We start from the raw sequence: 23,449 nt of genomic DNA on the forward strand, positions 1-23,449 counted from the left end.
AGTTCAGTGATCGAAGGACAAAGGCCATTGAAGAAACATACGCTTCCTGTATCTGTCCATAATCCTGGATTTTCTATTAGGAGGATGAAGATAAAGAAGTCTCTGATAATTCCTTCTTGGTGGCTGCTGCTGCCACCACCACAGCATCAACAGGTACTCCTTTAGTAAGGTAAGGTCTATCTTGAGGGCTAGTAATGAATTTGTTAGGCCTTCTGGGTACAGGCTCCGTGGTGTCTGGGGACTCCCATGCCCTTCCAGTGAGTAATTCAAGCAACTCATCAAAGGGTGGAGATACCCAAGAGGTGGAGGGTTGGGACCCAAAAACCTTCAGGAGAACTGACTCATCATCAGAAGGGTTAAGGGATTTCCAGCCACCCGTCTGTTTAAGAATTTCTAAGATATCTGCAAATGAGATATCTTCTGAGGGGGACTGTGGGGACCCTTCTGACTCCTCCAAGTCAGTATCGGAAGTGACGGACTCCTGTGGGGAGTCCAGATGCTTCCTCTTGCAGAGTTTCTTCCTTGGCACTTCTTCAGTGGGGACTTCTGGAGAGGTCTCAGAAGAACATGGCTCAATCAATGGGGCTTCCAGAGGCTCAGGATCGCTACGCTTCAATGGAGCGTGTGATGAAGAGGCAGACACCAGTGCTTTCACGGAGGGAGCTGCTCGAACTGATGGAGTGGTCATCGAGGTGGACAAAGCCCTCCTCATAGCCTCAAAGGTCCCTGTCCTGATGAGAGGAATCCCTCGGATCCGAAGATTCGATGGAAACAGTCTGCGTCGGCACGGACGGCTCCGAGCCAGAAGTCAGGGCCGAACTCACTCGAGCCAAAGCCCCGAGAGGTAAAGTCGGCACCAACAAGTCAGTCCTACTACCCTCCCTGGACCCGACTGGTAAGTGTCGGAACAGAGATCCCTCGGTCGGTGCCGAAGACATCAGGGCAGTCAGTTGGGCCTAAAAAACCTAGAGTAGGTGTTGGACCCGAGGGGTCCACGTTCATCAGTTCCGTACTGTCTGGCTCTGAAACTTCCATGCAGATTGAAGGAGGATCAGAAGATGTGGAGGAACTAAGGTCAGCTCCGAAGCCTCTGGAGTCAGTGCTGATAACATTTTTGCCAGCGTCTGTATCTGTAGAAGCTTCTTCACCACCCGGTCTACATCCAAATCAGACAGTCTACTTGAGGCCCATGAAGAATGTGATGAAGCCACCAACTGTAATATGGGAGACTTTAAAGTAGGAGATACCGGCTACTAACCATAACGACAGTCAGTTCCGATGGCTATGGAACTGATGTTGAAGCTTTACTAGAAGCTGATTTCGAAGTAGATGGACTTTTTGTTGGTTCCGAAGTCTTTCTGGAGTGCTTGTGTGACTTATCCAGCGACTCTTGAAAAGAGGATTTCAGCAGACCCTTATCCATTAGTTTTCTTTTTCTCTCATGCAACACTCTGGAGCTAATGGAGTGGCATATAGCACTGCTTTCCTGATGGTGTACCTCACCCAAGCAGTAAACGCATTCAGTATGCCCATCAGTTATAGACATCTTTTGCCCAGATCTTGGGAATTTTTTGAAGCCAGACTTGGTTTTTTCCTTCTCCTACTGAGACACATGTTCAAAGGCAAATGCTAACAATAGTAATCACAGCAACAATGCCCTACAAAAAAGAGGGCTCCAACAATAAAAATCACACAAAAGAACTAGTAAAGCCTTGAGAAAAGAAGCCTCTAAGAAATTTAGCTAACAATGCAAATATTTATCCGCCCTATATAAAAGGAAGGGTTGCAATTTAACAAATAACGCGCGCACACACACACACACACACACACACACACACACACACACACACACACACACACACACAATATAATACTATAGTTAAGATAAGAAAAAGGCCTTAAAACATGGCCACTACCATCTAATTATAATATTATTATTAACGATAACTATGTGCCCTGTGAAAAAGAAGGACTATAACCTAATACAACACACTCTCTTATGAAACTGAAGATAAAAGAGAAAAAAGCCCTAAAAACACGGCCATTAATTTCTCAGTAATTAAGCTGAGATAGAGACAGGGAGAAAAGAAGACCTAAAAAATGGCCCTAATGACTAACTATAATCTAAATAATCTAATGTTACTTATAATTTATAGGTTTATAGGTTTATAGGTTCATACTAGGCTATCTGCCCTAGGGCATTTATAAGCCTATCCAGAGTGTGTTTGGCTTTTGCCACCCATTTTAAATTAATTCTGCTATGCCCTTTTTTGAGGTTAGTATACTGTGCCTCTGTCTAACAGTGACACAGAAGTAATACCCGGGGTAAACCTACGATCTCCCATCCACTCATCAAGATTCCTCTTGAAGAGAGTCAATGAGGGACTCTGCCTAACCTGGACTGGGATTTTATTCCAGAGTGAAGGGAGCCTCTGGGTTATGAATCTGTCCCTCCAGCATGTCCTATTTATTTCAGTGCTGAGGTTCAAGTCTCTTGAGCACGTAGCTCGATGGGATTTGGATTTTCTGAGGTGCAGCGTGTCCATTAATTCCAGGTTGGACATGGCTTTATACGTCAGGCACAGATCACCTCTGAGCAGGCGGTATGCCACTGAGTAGAGCTGGAGTTTCTTTAACCGGGCAGCATATGGCATCTGTTTAAGCCCTTTGATCCTCTTGGTGAGGTACTTTTGGGGTCTTTCCAGTTGCTGCAGGTGTCTGGTAAGCTACATCCCAAAAGGGGCATTGTACTCAATTATGGGCCTGATGAGGGATGAGTAAAGAGGCACGATGACCTCCCCTGATCTAGATGTGAATCCCTTCATGATTAGGTGGGCTATATAAAATGTTTTTCTAACCACTTTGGCCACGTGGTTGTCAAATGAGAGACTGCTATCAACTTGGGTCCCCAGGTCCCTAATTACTTCTTCTGTTACTTAATGGATTACCACCTATGTGGTAATTTGTGGGCACTTTGTTTTTACCAAAGGGGATGACGATACACTTTTTGGCGTTTAGCTTGAGGCCATGGCTCTAGCACCAGTTGTCTGTTTCTATGAGGCCCTTTTGGAGGATGCTTGTGTCGGCTGGAGAGTCGATTATGGCACCCAGTTTGCAGTCATCTGCGAACTTGGTCAGCCACAGTCCTTCCGTGTTGGCCTGTACCTCCGAGAAATATATACCGAACAAGAGAGGTCCCAGGACTGAGCCTTGTGGGACGCCACTTGTAACTGGTTTGGAGTCTGACATGGCTCCAGCAATTCTAAACATGTGGGTTCTGTCCTTGAGCCAGTTTGCAACCCATCTAGTGACATATGGGTTTATATTTAAGCTGGTGAGCTTATCTATAATGCCCGAGTGGGGTATTGTATCGAAGGCTTTTGCGAGGTCCAGGTAGGCTGTGTGGACCACCTTCCCCTCCTCAATGGCCTTGGTGACTGTTTCAAAGAAATCAACCAGGTTTAAAAGGCAGGATCTGCCCTTAACAAAGCCGAACTGGGTAGGATCCAGTGTCTGTAGGTCCCCAATATCTTTATTTATGAGAGTGAAAATTCTTAAATATGCAAACAATTATGGTAACACTTCAAGATGGGCATTACCAGATGTTAAAAATGTTATGAAAAGTTATTCTCCTCTCACATGATTGCTAGATAAATTAAGATTTAGAATGATTTGATGGAGGATGTTTACAGTGAAGGCACAATGGCATGTGATGATGCATAGTTTTAAACTCTGGGTTATACTTAAATGAAGCTTTTTTCCCCATTTGTGGTAGGATAGAAATGTGCCCTATGTCTAACAGTGCTCTTAGAGCTCATAAGAACATTACTACAAAGTGGGTATGAGGTTGCGGGATACATTGATATTGCAAGCACATAGGTCTGTAACATAATTATGTACTACACAAGTATAATGGGTGAATTTATTATTTATATAACTCTGCAATGAAGGAACTTATATACGTGCAATCAATAATGACAACAGCCTTAAGCATAGTACCTTTAGTTAAGCTGAGTAGTATTTTTTTTTTTCTTTTCTTAGGATTAGAACATTCATACTGGTAACCAATAGAGATTGCACTCAAATGTTTGCTCTTTCCATCTTGTTTTCTTTTATATAATATCGAGGACAAAGAAGCCACTGATGAGAAGCTATAATAATTTTTCTCTTTTTTTGTCCTGGTTTCATAGAGTCAAACTATTACCATCCTGGAGTTAGCACAGCTTAGTATGATAAATATTTTTACATAAACTTTATGGTAGGTACAAAAAAAAACAGGAAAAAAATCTTAATTTTGAGATGTTAATTTTAAAAGGGAATGATATCAGGTTTGATACTATATTATAGACTTGTGAGGTTGTGTATATTTTTTATATTTAGTCTTAATATACCTTCTTGGAATTAGCATTTCCATATCAGAGTGGGAAGATAAACAAGTTACAGGGTAATATAACCCATACAAACTTGGAATAGTTACTGCACCCATTAAAGACAAATGCATTTGATAGGAATGGTTAAGGATGCTGAAGGCTTATATCAACCTAGGCAAAGAGGTGGAGATCGATTGAGACTGTTTCAGTTTGGAGGACAAGGAAACTTTCTTTCCCTTATGTGGTGAACAGTAGATTCACATATAAATTGCTAAACTTTGACTGATCTTTTGACATAATAAACTGCAGTGAACAGCAGTTTAAGACAGTCAAGAATTGTTAGATTCAAAGTCAAAATGGTAGGCAGCTGTAACAGATTTGTGGATTTATCCATGTAAAGATGATATAGGTAAAAAAAACAGCCTTTACCTGTTGTTAATCTGATGGGTAAATTATGAAATTCATTAGATAAAACCAGGAGTAAAATATAGACCGGTAGGGTGAGCAATTAAGATAGCTGTAGGTATGCCTAGCTAATATGAGCTGGATATGATCATGTATGACAGAGATATTTAGTGAAGTTCTCAAAATGGAGCCTTGTGGTATTAAACAGTGACTTGGAATATACAGTGTCAGTCATCTGTTCTGAGAAATAGAGTTGGTTATCATTGGATATCAGATAAGAAATGGACTTCATATAAAAGAGGGAAGTTGGAAAGAATGGAAACAGTTTATTGAGGCAAAAGGAAGAAAGTGGCACAGGCATCAATGAATAGGGCTTCAGCAAACCTGTATGCTGACTGAATGTCTTTTAGGAAGTTTGTAGGAAGAAGAGAATTTACAATAACTACTGAACATTATGACAAATCATAAGAAGTTACTAGGCTAATGGCCCTAGGGCCCTTACAAGCCTAGCCAAGTTCTAGCCTTGTTTCTATGATGAGCACCTAATGCCCATGTCCAAGACGGATACAGGTGGAACCCCCGGGGGTGATTTTACATTTGAATTGCGTTTGAAGAGGGCCAATGAGTTGCTCTGTTTGTCATAAAGTAGGAGTCTGTTCCAAAGGTCTAGTAACCTCTGGGAGGCAAATCTGTCCCCTCCAGCAGGTTCTATTAACCAGGTTAATGTCTTTAGAATGAGTAACCCGTGTACCATCTGGCTTGCAAAGATGCAGCATTTCCAATAAAGCAAGATCAGAGATTGCCTTACATGCAAGACAGAGATTGCCTCTGAGTAGTCTGTATGAAACAGAATAAAGTGACAGTGATTTCAGACGATCCACATACAACAGATGCAGTATACCTTAAATTTTCCTTGTGAGGAACTTTTGTGGTTTCTCCAATTGCTGCAGGTGCCTTAAAGTTACATACCAAAAGGGGCACTGTACTTAATTATTGGCCTGATGAGGGAAAAGTACAGGGAGGTTATAACTTATTTTTTTCTGGAGGCAATGCCTTTACTTATGAGATAAGTGATATAGAATGCCCTTCTTATCACTGTGGAGACATGGTGATCAAACGTAAGATTGCTGTCAACCTGTGTGCCCAGTTGTCTCACTACTGAGTGTGTACTTAGGGTGTTGCTATTGATGTGGTAGTTAACAGGAACATCGCTCTTACTGAAAGTAATGATAATACTTTTTTTTGCATTGAGTTTATGGCCATGACTTTGCCACCAATCATTTGTTTGTGTAAGACCCTCTTGCAGGATGCTGACATCATCTGGAGATTCTATGACCGCTCCTAGTTTGCGATCATCAGCAAACTTTGTCAGCCACAGGCCTTTAGGTTTTTTCTTGTACTTTGGATAAATAGTTTCCAAAAAGTACAGGTTCCAGGACTGATCCTTGTGGAACACTACTGTTTACAGGTCTGCTGATGGAGGTGGATTTGCCTGTTTTTGATTATACGTGTTCTATCAGTGAGCCAGTTAGTGACCCATCTAACGATATAAGGGTTAATACCTAGTTGGGTGAGTTTGTCAGTGATGCCTGAGTGGGGGATGGTGTCAAATGCCTTGGCTAGGCCTAGGTAGGCTGTATGCACAGATTTCCCCCTGTCCAGGGCCTTGGTGACTGTCTCAAATAAGTCCACCGGGTTTAGATAACTAAAAGGAAGCTATAGTAAAGTCTGGATTGTGGGGCAGTAATCAGGCAAGGTTAGATACAGATAATTTGACCAGAACATGGTCAGACATAATAAAGGGAAGTGAAATGGATGAAGGAACTTTACAAATAAGATGCATTTACTTTTAATGTTACAGAGTCATTTTGATATTAGCAATTAAAAAGGAAGAAAAACTGGAAGTAATCTAGTAGTAAATTTTAGTATGACATTCAAGACTCTGAAAACAGAATGCCCTTCTCACTGAATTTTACATGTAAGATAAAGACTGTTCTAATTACAATAGAAGGCTGTTTTAATTATAAGCAATAGATATGGATCCTACACGACATTATGCATGCATGTTCTTAAATGTTGGTTGAGTGTTCAATAAGGAAATTATAAAAATACAAAAGATGTTGCATTTGTCAGAAAATAACAGAATACAATTAGCAAGCCACTGGAAAGGATCTGCTTCCTAAAAACAATCCTATTCTCCTTCCACAAGACTTACAAATGTCTGATCAAACTTCTCACAGATGTCTCTCTCAATCTGGTATCAAAGACATCTGTAAAGATCTACAACATGCAGCAAAGCAATATTCCTCCTCAGTTCAGCTGTACGTCACTGGAAATGATCTACTTCTTAAAAGAATAATTCTGTTCTTCTTCCATGTGGCTAACAAATGTCTGATCACACTTCTCAGAGATGTTCTCTCAATCTGCTACCAAAGATGGCAACAAAGCAGTCTTTCTCCTCTGTTAAACTGCTTTGGAAGCCCTCTACCCATACTGATTGCTCTAATGAAACCTCAAAAGGACCTCTTGACCTAAAACTAAGATGTATTCTCAAGGAGAGTCTGTCATTTAATCATATACAAGGCTTTTCACAAAGTATGACCTGCAGCTCTGAAAATGTTCTTGCTGCAATTAGTGCAATCAGAAATGGAATTTATAAGGCAGGTGCGAGTGTTGCTGTATGAACAGGTTGAACATAAACCAAAGTCAGTTGTCCGTTTCTTGATCACAAAATTCAAATGCTAGGCAGGAAACACAGGTTGCTTTGGGGGTGTTAAGTAAAATAAGCCTTTCAAGAATGGTTTAACTGCAAAGCTGTAAAATGAAAATACTTTCTCAAACAGTGAATAGCTAGAGAGAGTCAGCCTGGGCTAGAACATGCTGTGAGAATGAGACACTAAGCTGAAATGCAATATTCTGCACTTCTGATAAAAATTTTCTCCCCCATGTGTTCTTCCTCTCTGCCTACCACTCATGAACCCTCACCCAGTTTGATCAGTCTGTCTGTCTCTCCAATAATGGGAAGAGAACCAGCACTGTACAGGCATGAAAGACATCTGCTGAAGCCATCATTCAGGCAGCCAATAGGGCTGTTTGTGCACTCACTGGCATCCTGGCAATGAAGGTATTTATAATGGTGTAAACTAGATGATGGGGATATGCAATCTGCATTGCAATGAACATCCACAATTTCTTCCCCTTGTGAATGCATGCTCTCACACATCCGCACTGAAAACCACCATCAGGCTGTGGCTTGGTAGGCCTAAAGAGTATCTAGAGGTTGAACATTTGTGTCACTTCCATCCCTTATTTGAGGCATAGCCAGCTCTGCTCCACCCTCATCCCCAGGATGTGCACCCCCATCTTCCCTGACAACTCTATTAAGCAGTGAGGCAGCAAACTGACCTTGGGCTGTCTGGGGCACAGTCAGGGCTTTATCTCATTTCTTACCATCTCTGGTGGCATACAAAGACTTTTATATAGAGGAAGAGTGAGACGTTGGGCCATAATATGTTAAGAATTATGAACCACTAATGTCTTAGCCATGGAGAAACTATTAACATTAAGGCTATATTTCTTGTTTACCTTTAGCAGCAATGTTTGAATCAACAGTCTTAGAGAGAATATGTAAAGACCCAGATTCCATCTGCTGTAAAAGGTGCTTGTTACACAACTTTCTTAAGATGCTTCCTGAAACAGAATGGTAAAAGTTGATGATTCAGATGACAGGTAAAATGATCTGCTTCTGGAAGATAAAACACCCTGGTAAAATAAGAAATTGATCTGTGAATCATGATAGATGGCAGCCTGCCAGACAATTATAACCAATGGGGCCCAAGCACAACTTAGCCAAACTGTCGGACACAAACCATCCTTGGCAACACATGCAACACTAGAAGAGTCATCATATACTGGTCAGCATGATGATAGTATGTGGTATGCAGATACTGTGCCATATACTGCATAGCCATGTAGACAATATCCTTTAAAGCAAGCATCCACATGTGGGAGTCAAATAGACTTTGTCCTAGTAAGGAGAGGGCCATTGGGGCAGAATCAGCAACTGGGAAGTCATCTCCAGTGAAACAGTCAGTCCACAGCATAAACCACCAGTTGCCACAATCATCTGCAAGCAGTAGCCATTGAAGGCTCCAAGGTTGACAGAAACTGGGATGAAGACTTGGAAGTTGATTGGAGAGAGAGCACAAGAGTTCAAGGAAATACTCAGGGCTCTGGCGCCTCACGAAGAAAAGGAAATCAGTGCAGTTAAAGAAAAATGACAACGTCTTAAAGCAGCATACGTGAGGACTATAGAACAGGTATGTGGTTGATCCAGATATGGAAATAAGGTGCATAAGGAAAGCTGGTAGTGGAATGCAGAAGTTCAGGAAGTCATCAAAAGAAAAGTGTACAGGAAAAAGTGGTCCATAGAAAATATGGACCAGGCTAAGAAGGAATAATGGTTGACTAACAATGAGGCTAAGAGAGTAGTTGCAAAATAAAAGGCAAGGCATCAGAGGCACTGTATCATCTTTTGGAAACTGACTCAGTAGATGAAACAAAAACTAGCAGGTAGCAAGGCAAAGACAGAAAGATAAAGAAAATAATCATCAGATAACATTCATAAAGGATGCCAGCAATAAACCGCTCACCAATCCACATGACATCAAAGGCAGATGGAAAGAGTACTTCCAGCAGCTTCTGAATGAAGAAAACCCCAACCTAGAAGATGTAAGAACAGCACTAAGGAAAATGAAGTCTAGGAAAGCAACAGGCTCATATGAGGTCATGAGTTACAGGAGAAATGGCTCCATAGGGAGGGAAATGCATACCCCAGATGACTGGAGAATAAGCATACTAGTGCCAGTAGACAAGAACAAAGGGGACATTAACAACTGTGGGTAGTACAACAGTATCAAACTGTTGTCACACTGAATGTAAGTTCTGGAGAGGGTGACTAATAAATTAATATGCATAGTAGTAGAAAGTAAGATGGGAGATGAGAAGTTCGGATTTAGATCAGTATACAGCACAACCAACCCAATGTTTGCAATAAGACACACAAGTTAAGAAGCTAGAGATGAGGAAAGAGTCTAACTGGGCATTCCTAGACTTTGATGAAAGCATATGACAAGCTCCCAAGAAAGATGATTTGGGCCATCAAGTGATGGTTCGAAGTCCAAGAAACACTGGTAGAATTAGTGCAGGCTATGTACAAGTACCCAATAACATAAGTAAAAACAGTATTCATACTCACAGAGTGGTTCCCAGTGGGAGTGGGTGTGCAACAGGGTTCGACACAGAGCCCAGTGATGTTCATACCAGCGATGCACTACACTGGCAAACGGGTTGGAAGGGACAGATCAACAACGCTGCTGTATGTAGATGATGTGGTGTTACAGGCATACTCTAAACAAGAACTTCAGTAAATGATTACTGAATGGAATGCAAAACTGGAGTCACCCCAGATGAAATGGAGTATAAATAAGACAGTTGTAATGGCACCAAATGGGAGAACCAGAAGCAAAGAAATGAAACAGAAGGGGAAAACAGAGGAACAGATTAACAGCTTCAAGTATCTGGGAGGGGTAATTGAGGGGAAGGGAAGTCTGAATGAGGAAGTCAAAGCTAGAACTAGAGGGCCTACAGCCAACTGGCACAGATCATCAGGGATAGTGTATGAAAAAAAATGGTGCAACCTGGATAGTGAAAGCAGATCAGTTAAGAAAGCTAGAGGTGATGGAGATGAAGTTCCTGAAATCTGTGGTAGGATGCAAATTGTAGAACAGACAAAAAAAAAAAAAAAAAAAGAGGACATCAGAGCAGAAGCCCAAGTAACTCGAACTACAGAGAAGCTCAAGAATAACAGATTATGGTGGTTTAGGACATGTCCAGGAATGCAGAAGACAATTGGGTGAATATGATTTGGGGCACACAGGAAGAAAAAATGGAGACATCCACCAAAGATATGGATGAATTGTTTGAGAAAAGACCTGCGCCAGGTAGGAGTGTGGCACTGAACTGACAGTGAGAGAGAGAGATGTCGACAGCTGGTGTGACCCCATGTAGAAAATGGGAAAAAGGGAGATAATGGTGTTGATGATATGTGGGACACTAAACGGGTTACTTATGTGGAGGTGGATAAAAAGGACTTTATTGCATGCAATGAAGGAGGTGTGTGCTGCTGACTTCGGGTGGCCGCAGATTGTAGATGTGGGAAATTGCTTACAGATAATCCACAGTGGAACTCTACTTTCTGCTGCATTCCATCAGGACTGAAGCACAATGTTCCCTTGATACAACAGGTATACCAACAGGACTTTGTAACATCAATGTTTTTTACTGCTGCTGCTGCATGACCATCTTAGGGAATGGTGAAATCTGTTGTTCCCACCTATTTTGTGACCTGCTCCTTGGTTGTCTTATGAGCAACATGGGATTTTGCCACAATGACAATGGGTAAGTAGTGCTCATTGGGTTGTTCTCTGGCTATTGGTGCTAGAGCCTCACATAAGGATTCCATCTGTCTGTTTAGCATCTCTGATGGAGCTGGTGATTTGCTTGCTTAGAGTGCTTACCAGTATAATCATCTGGCTTTGAATATGAATGGCCTGAATAAGCAATCCAATTTGAGGACCTCTTCCCAAAATGTCTTAAGGTAGTTTGTAGAAATAACAGGAGCGGGTGTTTCGATGCTTGGTGATGAATCACATAACTGTGCCACTGTCTGTCATTATTTGTAGAACTAGCTCAGGAATGCTTTGAAAGTTATGTTAGAACAGCCATCACTCATAGTAGATGATGTGCTGAAATCTTAATGAAGGGGATCATGAACCCTAAATACTGAGACCTTAAACAATGTGCTGTTCCAAGCAAATTCAGTGTATCAGTTGTTGCTTTTTTTTTGTTAAGCTGAATGAACAAAAGGGAGACCCTTGCTTTTTTATTTATTTATTTATTTTTAATATGCAAGAGCCAGATCAAGTCCTTGGTCATGACACGGATAAGGATAGGAACATTCTTCTGGAGGGAGGGAGGAAGAGTGTTTTGATGAAGTCAAGCAATGTCACTGGCACCTTGAGAACTGACAAGGACAAATACGCAAAAGGTATCTATTTATCACAATGACAGATCCTTTCATTCCAGTCTGTCCAATACTACATATGGATCCTCGAGCCCCTGCTCAGATCCAATCCAGCCACCTTAATGCAGTGGCCTAGAGCTCTTCCCTCGATTTTTTCCTCACAATGCCCTGCTTCTCCCCCTGAATAACTCGGTTTGAGTTTGACGCCTAGAGCTAAATGCATTTATACTGCCTTTGACTAAGGATAAAGGTCCTTTGGATCCACAAAACAGCAGGGGGAAGGGAGGGTGGGTTGTCTTATTGGACGGACTTGAATACATGTATCTTTCATTAATGGTAAGTACATAGCTTTCATATCCTATTCATTCAGTCATCCTATATAACATATGGGTCAGAATCCCTAGCTACTAAATTCCTGGGTGACCTCTAGACAGGAGACCCTTCAGTATGGAAGCCTCAAAGGAAGCTCTTGTTCTGGACAAACAGTCTAATTTGTAGTGCTCGACAGATTATGAGGTGAAGACTAAGTGACAGCTTGCCAAGATTCTTTGAAAGAAAAAGCTCTGAAGAAGGCTGTTGAGGTTGTAATAGATCTAGTAGAATGAGCTTTTGGTTTCCAGGGCAAGGAATTATCTTGGGAAGTGTAGATAATGGAAATACAGCCCAACAAACATCCGGACAGGGAAATTTTTGAAACCTTCTTGCCCAGGTTAATGTGTGCAAAGGAGACAAATATAGCTGCTCATCTTTTCTGATGGAAGCTGTCCTGTGAAGCTAGAAGTGAAGCTGCCTGTGCATGTCCAATGTATGTAAAATATATTCTGCTTTGTTTTGGTAATTCAGAAAGAACACTGAAAGATGTATGGGCTGTGAACAATTGGCCTCAAAAGCTACTTTTGGAAGAAAGGAGAAATTGGTTCTCAAGATAACCCTATCCTTATAAAATACAATGTACAGAGGAACAGAAGACAAGACATGGAACTCTGAAACCCTTCTGGTTGAAGTGATGGCCCCTAACAGTATAGTTTTCCAAGATAAGAATTTTAATTCTGCAGATGCAGCCAGGTCAAATGGAGGGGTCTACTTAATTTAATCGAAAACGCGTTACGTCGAACACCACTCCATCTACACATGTACATCGAACCATGAAATAATCGAACACACAAAACCGCGAAACTCAAAATACCGAATTGTCATACTCGGCCAACCCCACTGCCCGAAACACATTACCCACCCAAACAAAATAAATAAACCACATACACCAACCAAAACCCTACTTCTAACCCTACACTAAACCCCACATACACCACTATCTATGCACTCTCCTTAACCCCTCCCTAACCCTAAGGTCCATAACTACCGCACACTTACCCTACGGAGCTATACCCAAACAAAATAAATAAACCACACACATACACTAACCAAACCCCTACTTCAAACCCTACACTAAACGTTCAATACATTACCCATATTACATTACCTATCTATGCACTTACCTTAACCCGCACCCTAATCCTAACCCGAATGGCCGTAACTATTGCACACTTACCTTACGGATCTGTAGCTCAGACAGGCCAACCAAAACACTTACACATTTCGAATTTCACGGCAATTTCACGGTTTTGTGCATTCGATTATTTCACGGTTCGATGTATATGTGTCGATGGAGTGGTGTTTGATGTAACACGTTTTCGATTAAATAAAGTAGACCCCAAATGGAGGTATGGATAATGGCTCCAGGACAAAATTCAAGTCCCAAGGAGAAGTCAGATACTTCATAGGAGGCCTCAAATGGAATGTACAAGAAAGGCTTTATATAACTTATGGGAAGTCAAGGAACAGTCCAGAAACCCAACATGGAATAAGGAAATACCTGCCAACTGCACCTTGAAAGTGCAGAAGCTGGACCAACAGAAAATACAGAAGATACGAAAGGTAAAACATTTGCCACAGCAGCTGAAAGGGGTTCTGTGTTAAGAGATTCCTCCCATGTGGCAAAACTTTTCCATTTAGTCCAATACATCTTATGTGTAGATTTCTGAGAAGCCGTATGTATGTGTAATATGTCAGAGGAAAGGGAAGTATCCTGAGCCATCAATGGAATTGGAGTAACCATGCGGTTAGCTTCAAGCTGGAAAGGTCCGGGTGTGGTTCCCTGGACAGGGGGGAAATCAAATATAGTATCGGATCGAGAAGCCAAGGAAGTTCCTTCAGGTAAGATTTTAGGAGGGGAAACCATATCTGTCTGGGGCAGAATGGGGCAATGAGAATAACTGTGGTCCTGTACCTAATGGCATTCTGTATGAATTTGGTCATGAACAGAAAGATGGGAAATGCATACTGTATCCCCGGAGGCCAATGACTGGACAGAACACTCCTGGGGTTCTGTCCCTGAAGAGGGACAATGGCAGTGGGTCACAGACTGCAGCATGAATTGCCCCAGCGATCAAAAATCTTTGGTATTACTGAGTCCAGATAGCACTCGAGAGATATGAGGAGATTCCTGCTTAATGTGTAAGCAAGACTGTTGGGCCTGCCAGAGATGTGTGCTGCAATCAGAAAGTGGTGAGAGGCTATGGCCCAATGCCATGATGGTATAGCAGTGGGCTAGCACCCACAGCCATTCCATCATGGCTTTGCAGCACAGTGGATATGGTCTGATTCCCCCTTACATGTTTATGTATCACCCCTAGAGGAAGACAGTCCTGCAGTTCTACAACACTAGCAGAACTGCCCTCATCTCTAGGATATTTATGTGAAGATAATCCTCTGAATCTGACCAAAAACCTTGGACCATTTTCCTCTCCCCTTGCAATGCCCCTCCCCCAAGTTAGGATGCTTCCGTGGATACAGTTGCTGCTGGAGAGGGGACCTGGAAGAGTCTGCCTGTGGCTATCGCAGGTGAATAAAACCAAAATTATAGATAAGTTCTGTATGATTACGTTATCTTAATTAGAAGAGTCAGGAAAATGCACTTGTGAGAACACTAAGACTGCAGTAACCATCGCAGAATTCTCTTGTGGTAATGAGTAAACTGTATCAAGAGAACTGAAGATGCCACTAATCCTAAGGCTCTGAAGGCCAACCCTACTGGAAGACAATCCGATTCCAGGAGAGTCTGAACTGCAACTTTCAATGGTAAGAATCCATCTTATGTGAGACAGATCAGAGATAAGCCCCAATCCAGATGACAGCCCAGAAAAACTACAATGAGTGGCAATTCAAGTTGGATTTTCCTAGATTTATCTTGATATCAGGGAGCCAGTCAATTAAGTATAGGAAAAGTTTGAATCCCTTTAGGCATAGATGGACTGCTAATACCTCCATCCATTTGGTGAACACTTTGGGGGCTGTGGTCAGACCAAATGTCAGGACTCTGAACTGAAAATGACTGGCTCCTAAGCGGAGGTGCAGGAACCTGCTGTATTCCTTCTCTATTTTTATGTGAAGGTAAGTATCCCAGGAATCCTTACAACATATCTATTCATTCTTCTGAAGACATGGAAAAACTGACTGCTGTGTAACAATCAGAAAGCAGATCTTTTTGACATAACCTTCTAAAAGGCTTAAGGTCCTTCATTTTCTTTGGAACCAAAAAGAAGTTCAAGTAAAATCCTGATCCATGCTGGTTTGGTGGGGCCTCCTGAATGGCTTTTTTTTTTGTAGTAAACAGTGAACCTCTCACATAGTAGCCTTTGACTTGACTGGGTGCGACTTATGGCAATATGGATTGAGGAGGTGGGGGCGGGGGGACTCAAAAAATGGAATTCAATAACCTCTGGATATTCTCTCTCTCACTCATCTGTCCTGTGTGAAAGTGAAGAGAGATATGCATACCCCAACTGCCTCCAGAGTGGAGGCAGTCTGGCAGACCTTCAGGGATTCTGTCAGAGATGGGCCCACGGAATCCTTGGTGCTGCCTCTGGACTTGTATCCACTGAAGTGGCATCCTCTGCTGCAGCCACCTCTATCAGAAGAAGAGTCATGTTGATGGCTAGATTTATGAAACCAGAGTGATTCAGCACTCTTTTGGTTCCAATTAAAGGTTCAATCAGATGTCTCAAAACTCCTTCCTTCTGCAGAGAGGGTCTTACCATCCTGCTCACTCTTCTGCATCCTTTCATTAACTGTGTAACCAAATAAGGTAGTTTCCTCGAAGGGGTCATTTGTAAGGGACACTTTAAAGTCATCTCCAAAATCACACAAATGCAGCTACTTCAGATACCTCATTATGATGCCTGCTTCAGCTGCTCTCGCCACTCCATCTGCTGCATTATGTAGAATGCTCATGAACAGGTTGTTAATACTGAATATTATAGATAGTGTGGCATGAAGTTGCTTCTGTGACTCCAGCCTAATGTTTTTTTCAGAGTGGATAAGGCTTGTTGTGAGAGATCCCAGTGGGATTTGGTCATATGAGCGAAGTAGTTATCAACCTGGATAGCAAAGGAACCAGAAGCATATGCCTGCTTCCCCACTCTATCCATTGCCCAAGACTCCTTTTTGGGCAGAAGAAGAGTCTTCTTTCAATTCTTTTCTGGTGGTTGCCACAATTATAATGGAGTCTGAGGAAGTTTTGGCCCAAAAGAGCTTGTCCTTAGGGTGATGAAATATCTTATCAAGCTTCCTGTAGACGGACTTTTACATGTCTGGTTCCTGCCACGATTTTCTCACTGCCAACACTGCCATTTTGTCAGCTGGAGAGCAGCCCACAAATTAGAAGGGGTTGTTCCATGTGTCTCAAATAATACTGCTACATACTGGGGAAGGGGGGATGGGGTTCAGTTGGCCAAGGTCTCCTCTGCCTCATGAACTTCGGGATCTCTCCAAAGGAAACGTCTTCAGGATGAGACTGTGGGAAGTTCTCTCCATCATCCAAATCAGTATCTGAAGTGACAGACTCATTAGGCAAGTCAGTGTACTTCCTCTTGCATGCCCTCTTCCTACGTGACTCAGGAGATGATGCTCTAGAGTCCTCTAAGGACTGTCTCTGTAGTATAGCAGAAGGTCTGGGGTCTACTAAATGAAACTGACTAGATGACGCCTGTTGAGAAGTCAACCACAATAAGCATGGATCATCGGGAGAAACTACAGTCAAATGATCCTATGAATCAACCATGGGTGGTGAAATGATCCTAACCAGCACCCGGAAAGTCACTCCAAAACCTCTGTGGGATCCGAAAAGATTGCGCCCATGGCCAGATGCAACTCTCCAAATGAAAAGTGAGAGAAACAGCCCAGGTGGCATCCTCTTATCTAACTGAGTGGTTGGCACATCTGTGATCTGAGCAGAAGTCTCAAAGGCTGACATCTCCAATAAAACTAGTGGAAATGTCTACCTAATCCCTCAGCTCCAAAACTCATCACTGAATCCGACAAGAACTGAGAAGGTTGAATCGGACCAAAAAATCCCTGGAGCCGATGAAACCTGAATCAGCAATTCCCATGCCACAGGATGCGGAGGACCAAATATATCCAAGAAGCCCAGAGTCGAAGCACAGACCAGTGAGGTAGTCTGGATTGAAATCTACTGTACTGCAATACCATATCCATGAGCCAAGGGACAAATTAGTCATCAAGCGATGACTCCATTACAAAAACAAGGTCTACTTCACTCAATAGGTAAGAGAGAATCCCAGGCTTATTGTGGATTAACTGCCCTTTTGGTAACAAAGGCACTAAAACAGGGTCACACAGGAGGACTGTTCCCACCTACCTGCCAATGATAGATTGGAACACAAGGTACAGGTTGAAGAAAAGATAAACCGAACACATCATAATGTCTCTCTTCAGTGCTGAGGTTGTTGGTCCAAGGACTTACCAAGCTGGCACCTCAGAGTGGCTCAAATCTCATGCCTTCCCCTATGTCTATTAAAAATATGAAAGTACCTACAAGTCTGAAAAATTAATCCTGCTCGATGAAAAAGAGCAAAGGGTCACAACAACCAATACCTACCCTGCCAATGTATTAGCACAAAAAACAATATTAAAGATTATAACAAAGAAAAAAAAACAGGCTGAAACAAATGCTGACATAGTCAAATGAAAAGTGACAGAACAATTATTTTAAAATAATCTGTCAAAATAAATTATGCTGAATTTTGAGTGATAAAATCTAGCCAACTGATGTCACATAAAACAGAATAACGGGTAGAGTAATATAAAAGCAAATTAAGTGTATCAAAAATACCTACACCTAGCCAAAGGGCAGTACTAATGTTAAACAATAGTCAGCTAGAAAGCACATATATCGTTCTAGAATGTATTAAACAATTAATAATCCAAGAGGCAGCATAGATCTAAAACAAAAATTAGAAATGGAAATGTGGTCAAAGTAAAAAGGTTTTTAAGTCCATATGGCAGCAACCCTCATAAAACAATTCTATATCATATACTCGAAATGTGAAATAACCGACAACCATAAGACCGACACATCTACATCGAACGCTGAGAAATATGAAACACCTAAAAGACGAGATTCACAATACCGAATTACCATGACTTGTGAACATGATCATCGAAAATAATTAGGAAATGTAATTCCGTTCGTGTTGGCCAACTATGGTAATTCGAAATGTGGAATTTCATCTTTTAGGTGTTTTGTATTTACCAGCGTTCGATGTAGATGTGTCGTTCTTATGGTTGTTGGTTATTTCACGTTTCGAGTACATGATATAGACCCCCATAAACAGAAATATGTTAAGATCCAAAATGGTTGCAACCAACACGTGCTACAAGGTAAAAAAAATAGTGTTGACTGTAACAAGTGAAACAGTGTAAAATGTGACCATAAATCTGGATAGATAAGGCTTTCACTTGACAGCTCCCAAGTTAGGATCACTAAAAAGCAGCCAGTAGAAAGAAGAAAGTGAAAAAACAAAAAAGTATTTAAACCACTTGTAAAAGTGGAAGCACTCATCTCCAAAAAAGCTCACACAAGAATTTTATTAAGTGCTTTTCATCCTAAAACCAATGCCAGACTTCTTCAGATAAAAACTGGCTGCCAAAATGTTCAAACTTTAAATATAAGGAATCATATGATCACTTAATTAATTACATCATCTTAAAGACAAAATGTAAAAAACAATTAACAAAATTACTGTAAATATAAAACTAATACACAAATACTTAAAAATGCAACAACATTATCTTTGATACGATTTAAATTTGAAATAATTGTTAATAGATAATGCATCATTAAGACCTGGAGACTTGGCAGCATCAAAATAAACCTACTAGAATAATTCTTTCATTTCTAAATATAACCCAAACAGCCCACCTCTCACATTGGGAACTAATGGCCAATTAGCTGACCAGTTAAACCCAGATAAGTCCCTATTTTAAGCACTGACCTGAGAGTGCTGTTTGGTGAAGTGACTTGCACAGAGCCCACAGTAGAGAAATAGAGACTGACCAATGAAATCCAGAACTACAGGATGAAGCTCATTAGCAGCTCATGGCCTTAGCCTTTTGCAACAATCTACAAGACTAAGCAGGTCAGGACCACCTTCAAATTGACCAGAGTGGCAACAAAAAGTTCTGCCCAAATAAAGCACTTCATCCACTAGGAAGAAAATGTCTGTTGAGTGGATGACATCACATCCTGGCAGTCTTAAATCACAAGCCTGGAAAACGAAGCAGGAGGTACCAGCAAAAAGTCCTTTATTGAGCCACTATGTATTTGCTGTTTTAAACTTAATTGAAGCATTCTGATAGGTTTCAATTAATAGGGAATTAAATAAATATGGAGTACTGTATGGTTGTCAGCATCTGATGAAGTCGAATGATTCTTTGACGAAAACATACTTGTATATGGTAAAGGCGTTAATGGTGTATTTTCATTTTAACGTAGTGGCTCAATAAAGGACTTTTTGCTGGTACCTCCTGCTTCGTTTTCCAGGCTTGTGATTGTTTGTTGGTTACCAGTACTTTTTGGTCTGGATTCTGCTTCGCCTTTTTAGTCTTAAATCACACACCCCGGCAAAAGGATCAGTCAGAGCAGGGACTCTACATCAACAGAAAAGTCCTGATGTGGAGCCAAATGTAACATTAATTCTAAGATCCTACCAGCTAGTACCGATAAAGTTTCTGTACAATCAGGGACAAGAAAACCAAACCATTCTCAGCAGTGGGAGCAAAGTTGAATGTTGACAAACTGATACAGTCCCAAATGACCAGGTGGATAAAAACATCAAAAAAATAAAAATCCACCAAAAACTTGTGATAAGAAAAACCAAAGGCTGAATTTAGTGCTAAATTCAGCCTTTGGTCTTTGTTATCACAAGTTTTTGAAGGTTGAATGTTCCTTTCTTCCCTAAATTTCAGATTAATCTTGGAATCAGTGCAAATGACAGGCACATATACAAGCATTTCACACACAGGCACTGAACGTGCAGCAGAAGATGAAAACTATTCTCCTGAATGCCAAACAGATCAAACTTCAAAGTGCCCCACTCACTTCTGTAAGACAGATACCAGGCATGGGTCATGAATCTTCAACTCCAGGATATTAGTGGAACAACTCAGAAGTCCACCAGTTTCCATTTAGCTTTCCTTTATCTCCTGAGATACAGATGCCTCTCTTCAGAACCCCTTTTGCCAGATATGCACTGTCCTTATTTGAACAGGGGGCATAATACATATGTACACAACACGATGGTCTTGTTGCTGGATCAAAAAAGACAGGGTTCCACAATCAGCATCCCTATGAAGGTCCTCAAGCCCAGAAAAAATGCTCATAGCTCAAGATGGGTGATGTGGAGCCTCCCTTTTCAAAGCAGAGCCACTTGGCTTCTAGTATAGAAGAATCAAGATGAGCACCTAACTCTTTTAGAAATGCATTCATTTTCAGGACCAATGTGGGTTTCTGCTGCAACAATGGAAGGCCCATAAGACTGTTAGGAAATGTCCGCCATGCTAGGGCCTGGCAACAGGGGCCTAATACCAAAAGAAGATCCTTGAGTTCATGGCTCTATATGACTACCTCATCTTTCCAGTTCAATAACATCATGTTTGTTCATGCTGAGCTCTGTGTGTATGCCAACTTTTATGCTGATGTATACTTTTTGCTTAAATTCATATTGATAGCTTACAGCTTCTGGTACAGTTAATAACAGTAGTATCTAAACATTTCACTAATTGTACAGTCTCTGTATAAGGACTACACCAAAAATTTGCTTTGTAAAGAACTGAGTATATTTAGAATGCATTGTTTACAATGTACTGCCTTACTATGTGTGATTGTCTCTGCTGTATTTGTACAGATATGTATCTGCAAACATTTTCTTTAGAATGTATAATGCTAATTAATATGCAACTGTGTGGACTGTTTTTGCCACTACAGTCTAATCTGTGACTGAAAATTGTCCACAGATCAGCTCACTTATCCAGTCAACAGATTAAGACAGTGTGATGCCCAAATACTTTCGTCAAGTATGCGGGAAGGCTTCTTCTTTGTGGAGGGTCAACTAAGTCTGGAAGAAGAAAATAAATAAGAGGCTGAAGAACATTTTATTGAGGCTTTCTGCACTACAGAGGGTCTGTACTCTTCACTTTCTGAAGGAAACAGATAACAGCATGAAACTTGAATGAAGTACTCTGTGAGGAATGGAAGAGACTGTGGAAATGACAAAGATGAATAATAGAATATGTTTTGCATACATGAAGCCTGTTTAAGTGAAAACAGACAAATGAAAGCTGCTGAGAAAAAGGCCTAAAAACAGACACTACTCTTGTATGAGTGGGGCAAGTCCCACACATACCAAAGCAGAGGGCTTTGCTTGTCCCCTGCACCCCTTAATATAACCATTTTCATGGATGTGTAACAGAATAAAAGGTAATCAATACCTGTTTAAGCAGGCTTCACTTAAACAAGTTTCAAATACATACACAGTTACTAAAAAGGTGCTATATGCATAAAAGAAAGTTTTTATACACAACTAAAGAAAAACTTTATACAATGGATGTATGTTCAGTGTAGCAGATAAACTCAACAGAAACACAAGTTACTATGTAAGCTTTATTTAGTCATTTTCCTATTCAGAGTATCCATTACTGTTATTGTTGCTGTGTTAATGTTGTTGTTGTCTTTCGGCTTTTCCCGGTTAGGGGTCACCACAGCGGAACTCTGGTCCACTAATGATTGGCAGTACATTTTCACCAGCGCCGAGGTGCCAGCTCGACGTTCAACCTTCAACGAAGGCATGCCCATTTACGCATGTGTTAATACCATTTATAATTAGCTAGGTCTCTGTAAATTTCACTTACCAGTAAGGAGTACCCACAAAAGAATTGGCAGGACAAGCTATGGACGCGGACCCAAAATCAGCCAGTTTAACCAAACCATGCTCTGTCAGTAGAATATTTCCAGCTTTAATATCCCTAAATAAGAAAAATGGAAAATAAACAGCCTTACAATAAAAAAAAACATTAGTGGAAACATTCCATGCATGCATTATACAAATAATACTGATGGCACAAACTGTCATACGAAAATCATAAGATTAATAAAAAAATCACTCTTTTTTTCTGACTTTTTTATAGAAATTTGTATCCCTCCCTACTACTGGTTTGTGAACAGCAGCTGGCTCAATTCATAAAAGACGTATGCCCCTATGTATCTACAGAGGGAGGCATTAGAGGGTGTCTTGGAAGGTATACTGGCAGACATGCAATTAACGAGCAGAATCTCACACCTATCAGTATTTAATCAAAGGGCCAGTGATTTGACATGTATGCACTCAGTGCATCTCAGCAATACAATAAGCATATGGTAAACACTGTACAGCACTGTCAGAAAACATTGGGGGGGGGGGGTGTTAAAAAAGAAAGGCAGTGTGCACATCATACCAGTCAGTGCACTTTGCATCTCAACTGTGTTGTAAGCACTATGGGAAACACAGTATCACAACAAACTATATGCACATGCAGACAGCACATAACACTTGAGGCACAGGCTGGTTCAAGGAAAAAGAACATAGCAGCTCATCCTGAGCTTCAAGACTAGGGCACAGAAATAAAAGTTATGTACTCACCATAACTATGCATTTGTGTTGTCCATTTTCATTCTTCCTCAACGAATGGGTTCAGATCCGATCCTGAGATCCAATTTGACCACTTTCTCTAGATTCTAAGATCCAATTCTCAAGCTCCTTCCTTCCTTATCCACAATGCCCCTGACCACTGTGTTACCTCAGATTGAGTTTGCTGCTGTTGTACAATATCACAACAAAATATCTCAATATTGATTTGACAGAAAAGTAACAGCTGAAAGATCAGGAGCTCAAACAGAAACTATGGTTCCCTACCAACAATTCTGTTAGTCTCTCCCAAAGCCACAGATAGGGGAAAAGTGAGGGGAATTTGAGGAAGAATGAAAATGGACAACACAGATGGATAGTTATGGTAAGTGCATAACTTCTATGCCTGATGTTGTCATTTTCATTCGTTCTTAAATGAATGGGACAAAACCCCCAGTTACGGTAACCTTGGGTGGCCCTCATGGAAGGATGTTCTGGAGAACCGCAGAACTAAATGCAGCTCTGTTTCTGTAGCAACGTCTTTCATCTTTTCCTGGTTAGGGGTCACCACA

At 41.1% G+C, this 23,449-nt stretch overlaps 1 protein-coding gene across 3 annotated transcripts in view; it reads right to left on the reverse strand.

Annotated features, from left to right (window-relative positions):
• The window catches only part of TAOK3 (TAO kinase 3), a 2,060,965-nt gene that overhangs the window by 869,421 nt on the left and 1,168,095 nt on the right, over positions 1 to 23,449 (reverse strand). For all 3 annotated transcript variants that reach the window (XM_044068327.1, XM_044068326.1, XM_044068325.1), the window contains exon 10: positions 22,126 to 22,239. In XM_044068327.1, coding sequence (XP_043924262.1) covers positions 22,126 to 22,239 — 114 coding nt within the window. The remainder of the gene's footprint in view (positions 1 to 22,125; positions 22,240 to 23,449) is intronic.

The sequence above is a fragment of the Protopterus annectens genome, chromosome 4.part0, assembly GCF_019279795.1.
Source record: "Protopterus annectens isolate FY-2018-M chromosome 4.part0, PAN1.0, whole genome shotgun sequence".
Taxonomy (NCBI): domain Eukaryota; kingdom Metazoa; phylum Chordata; order Ceratodontiformes; family Protopteridae; genus Protopterus; species Protopterus annectens.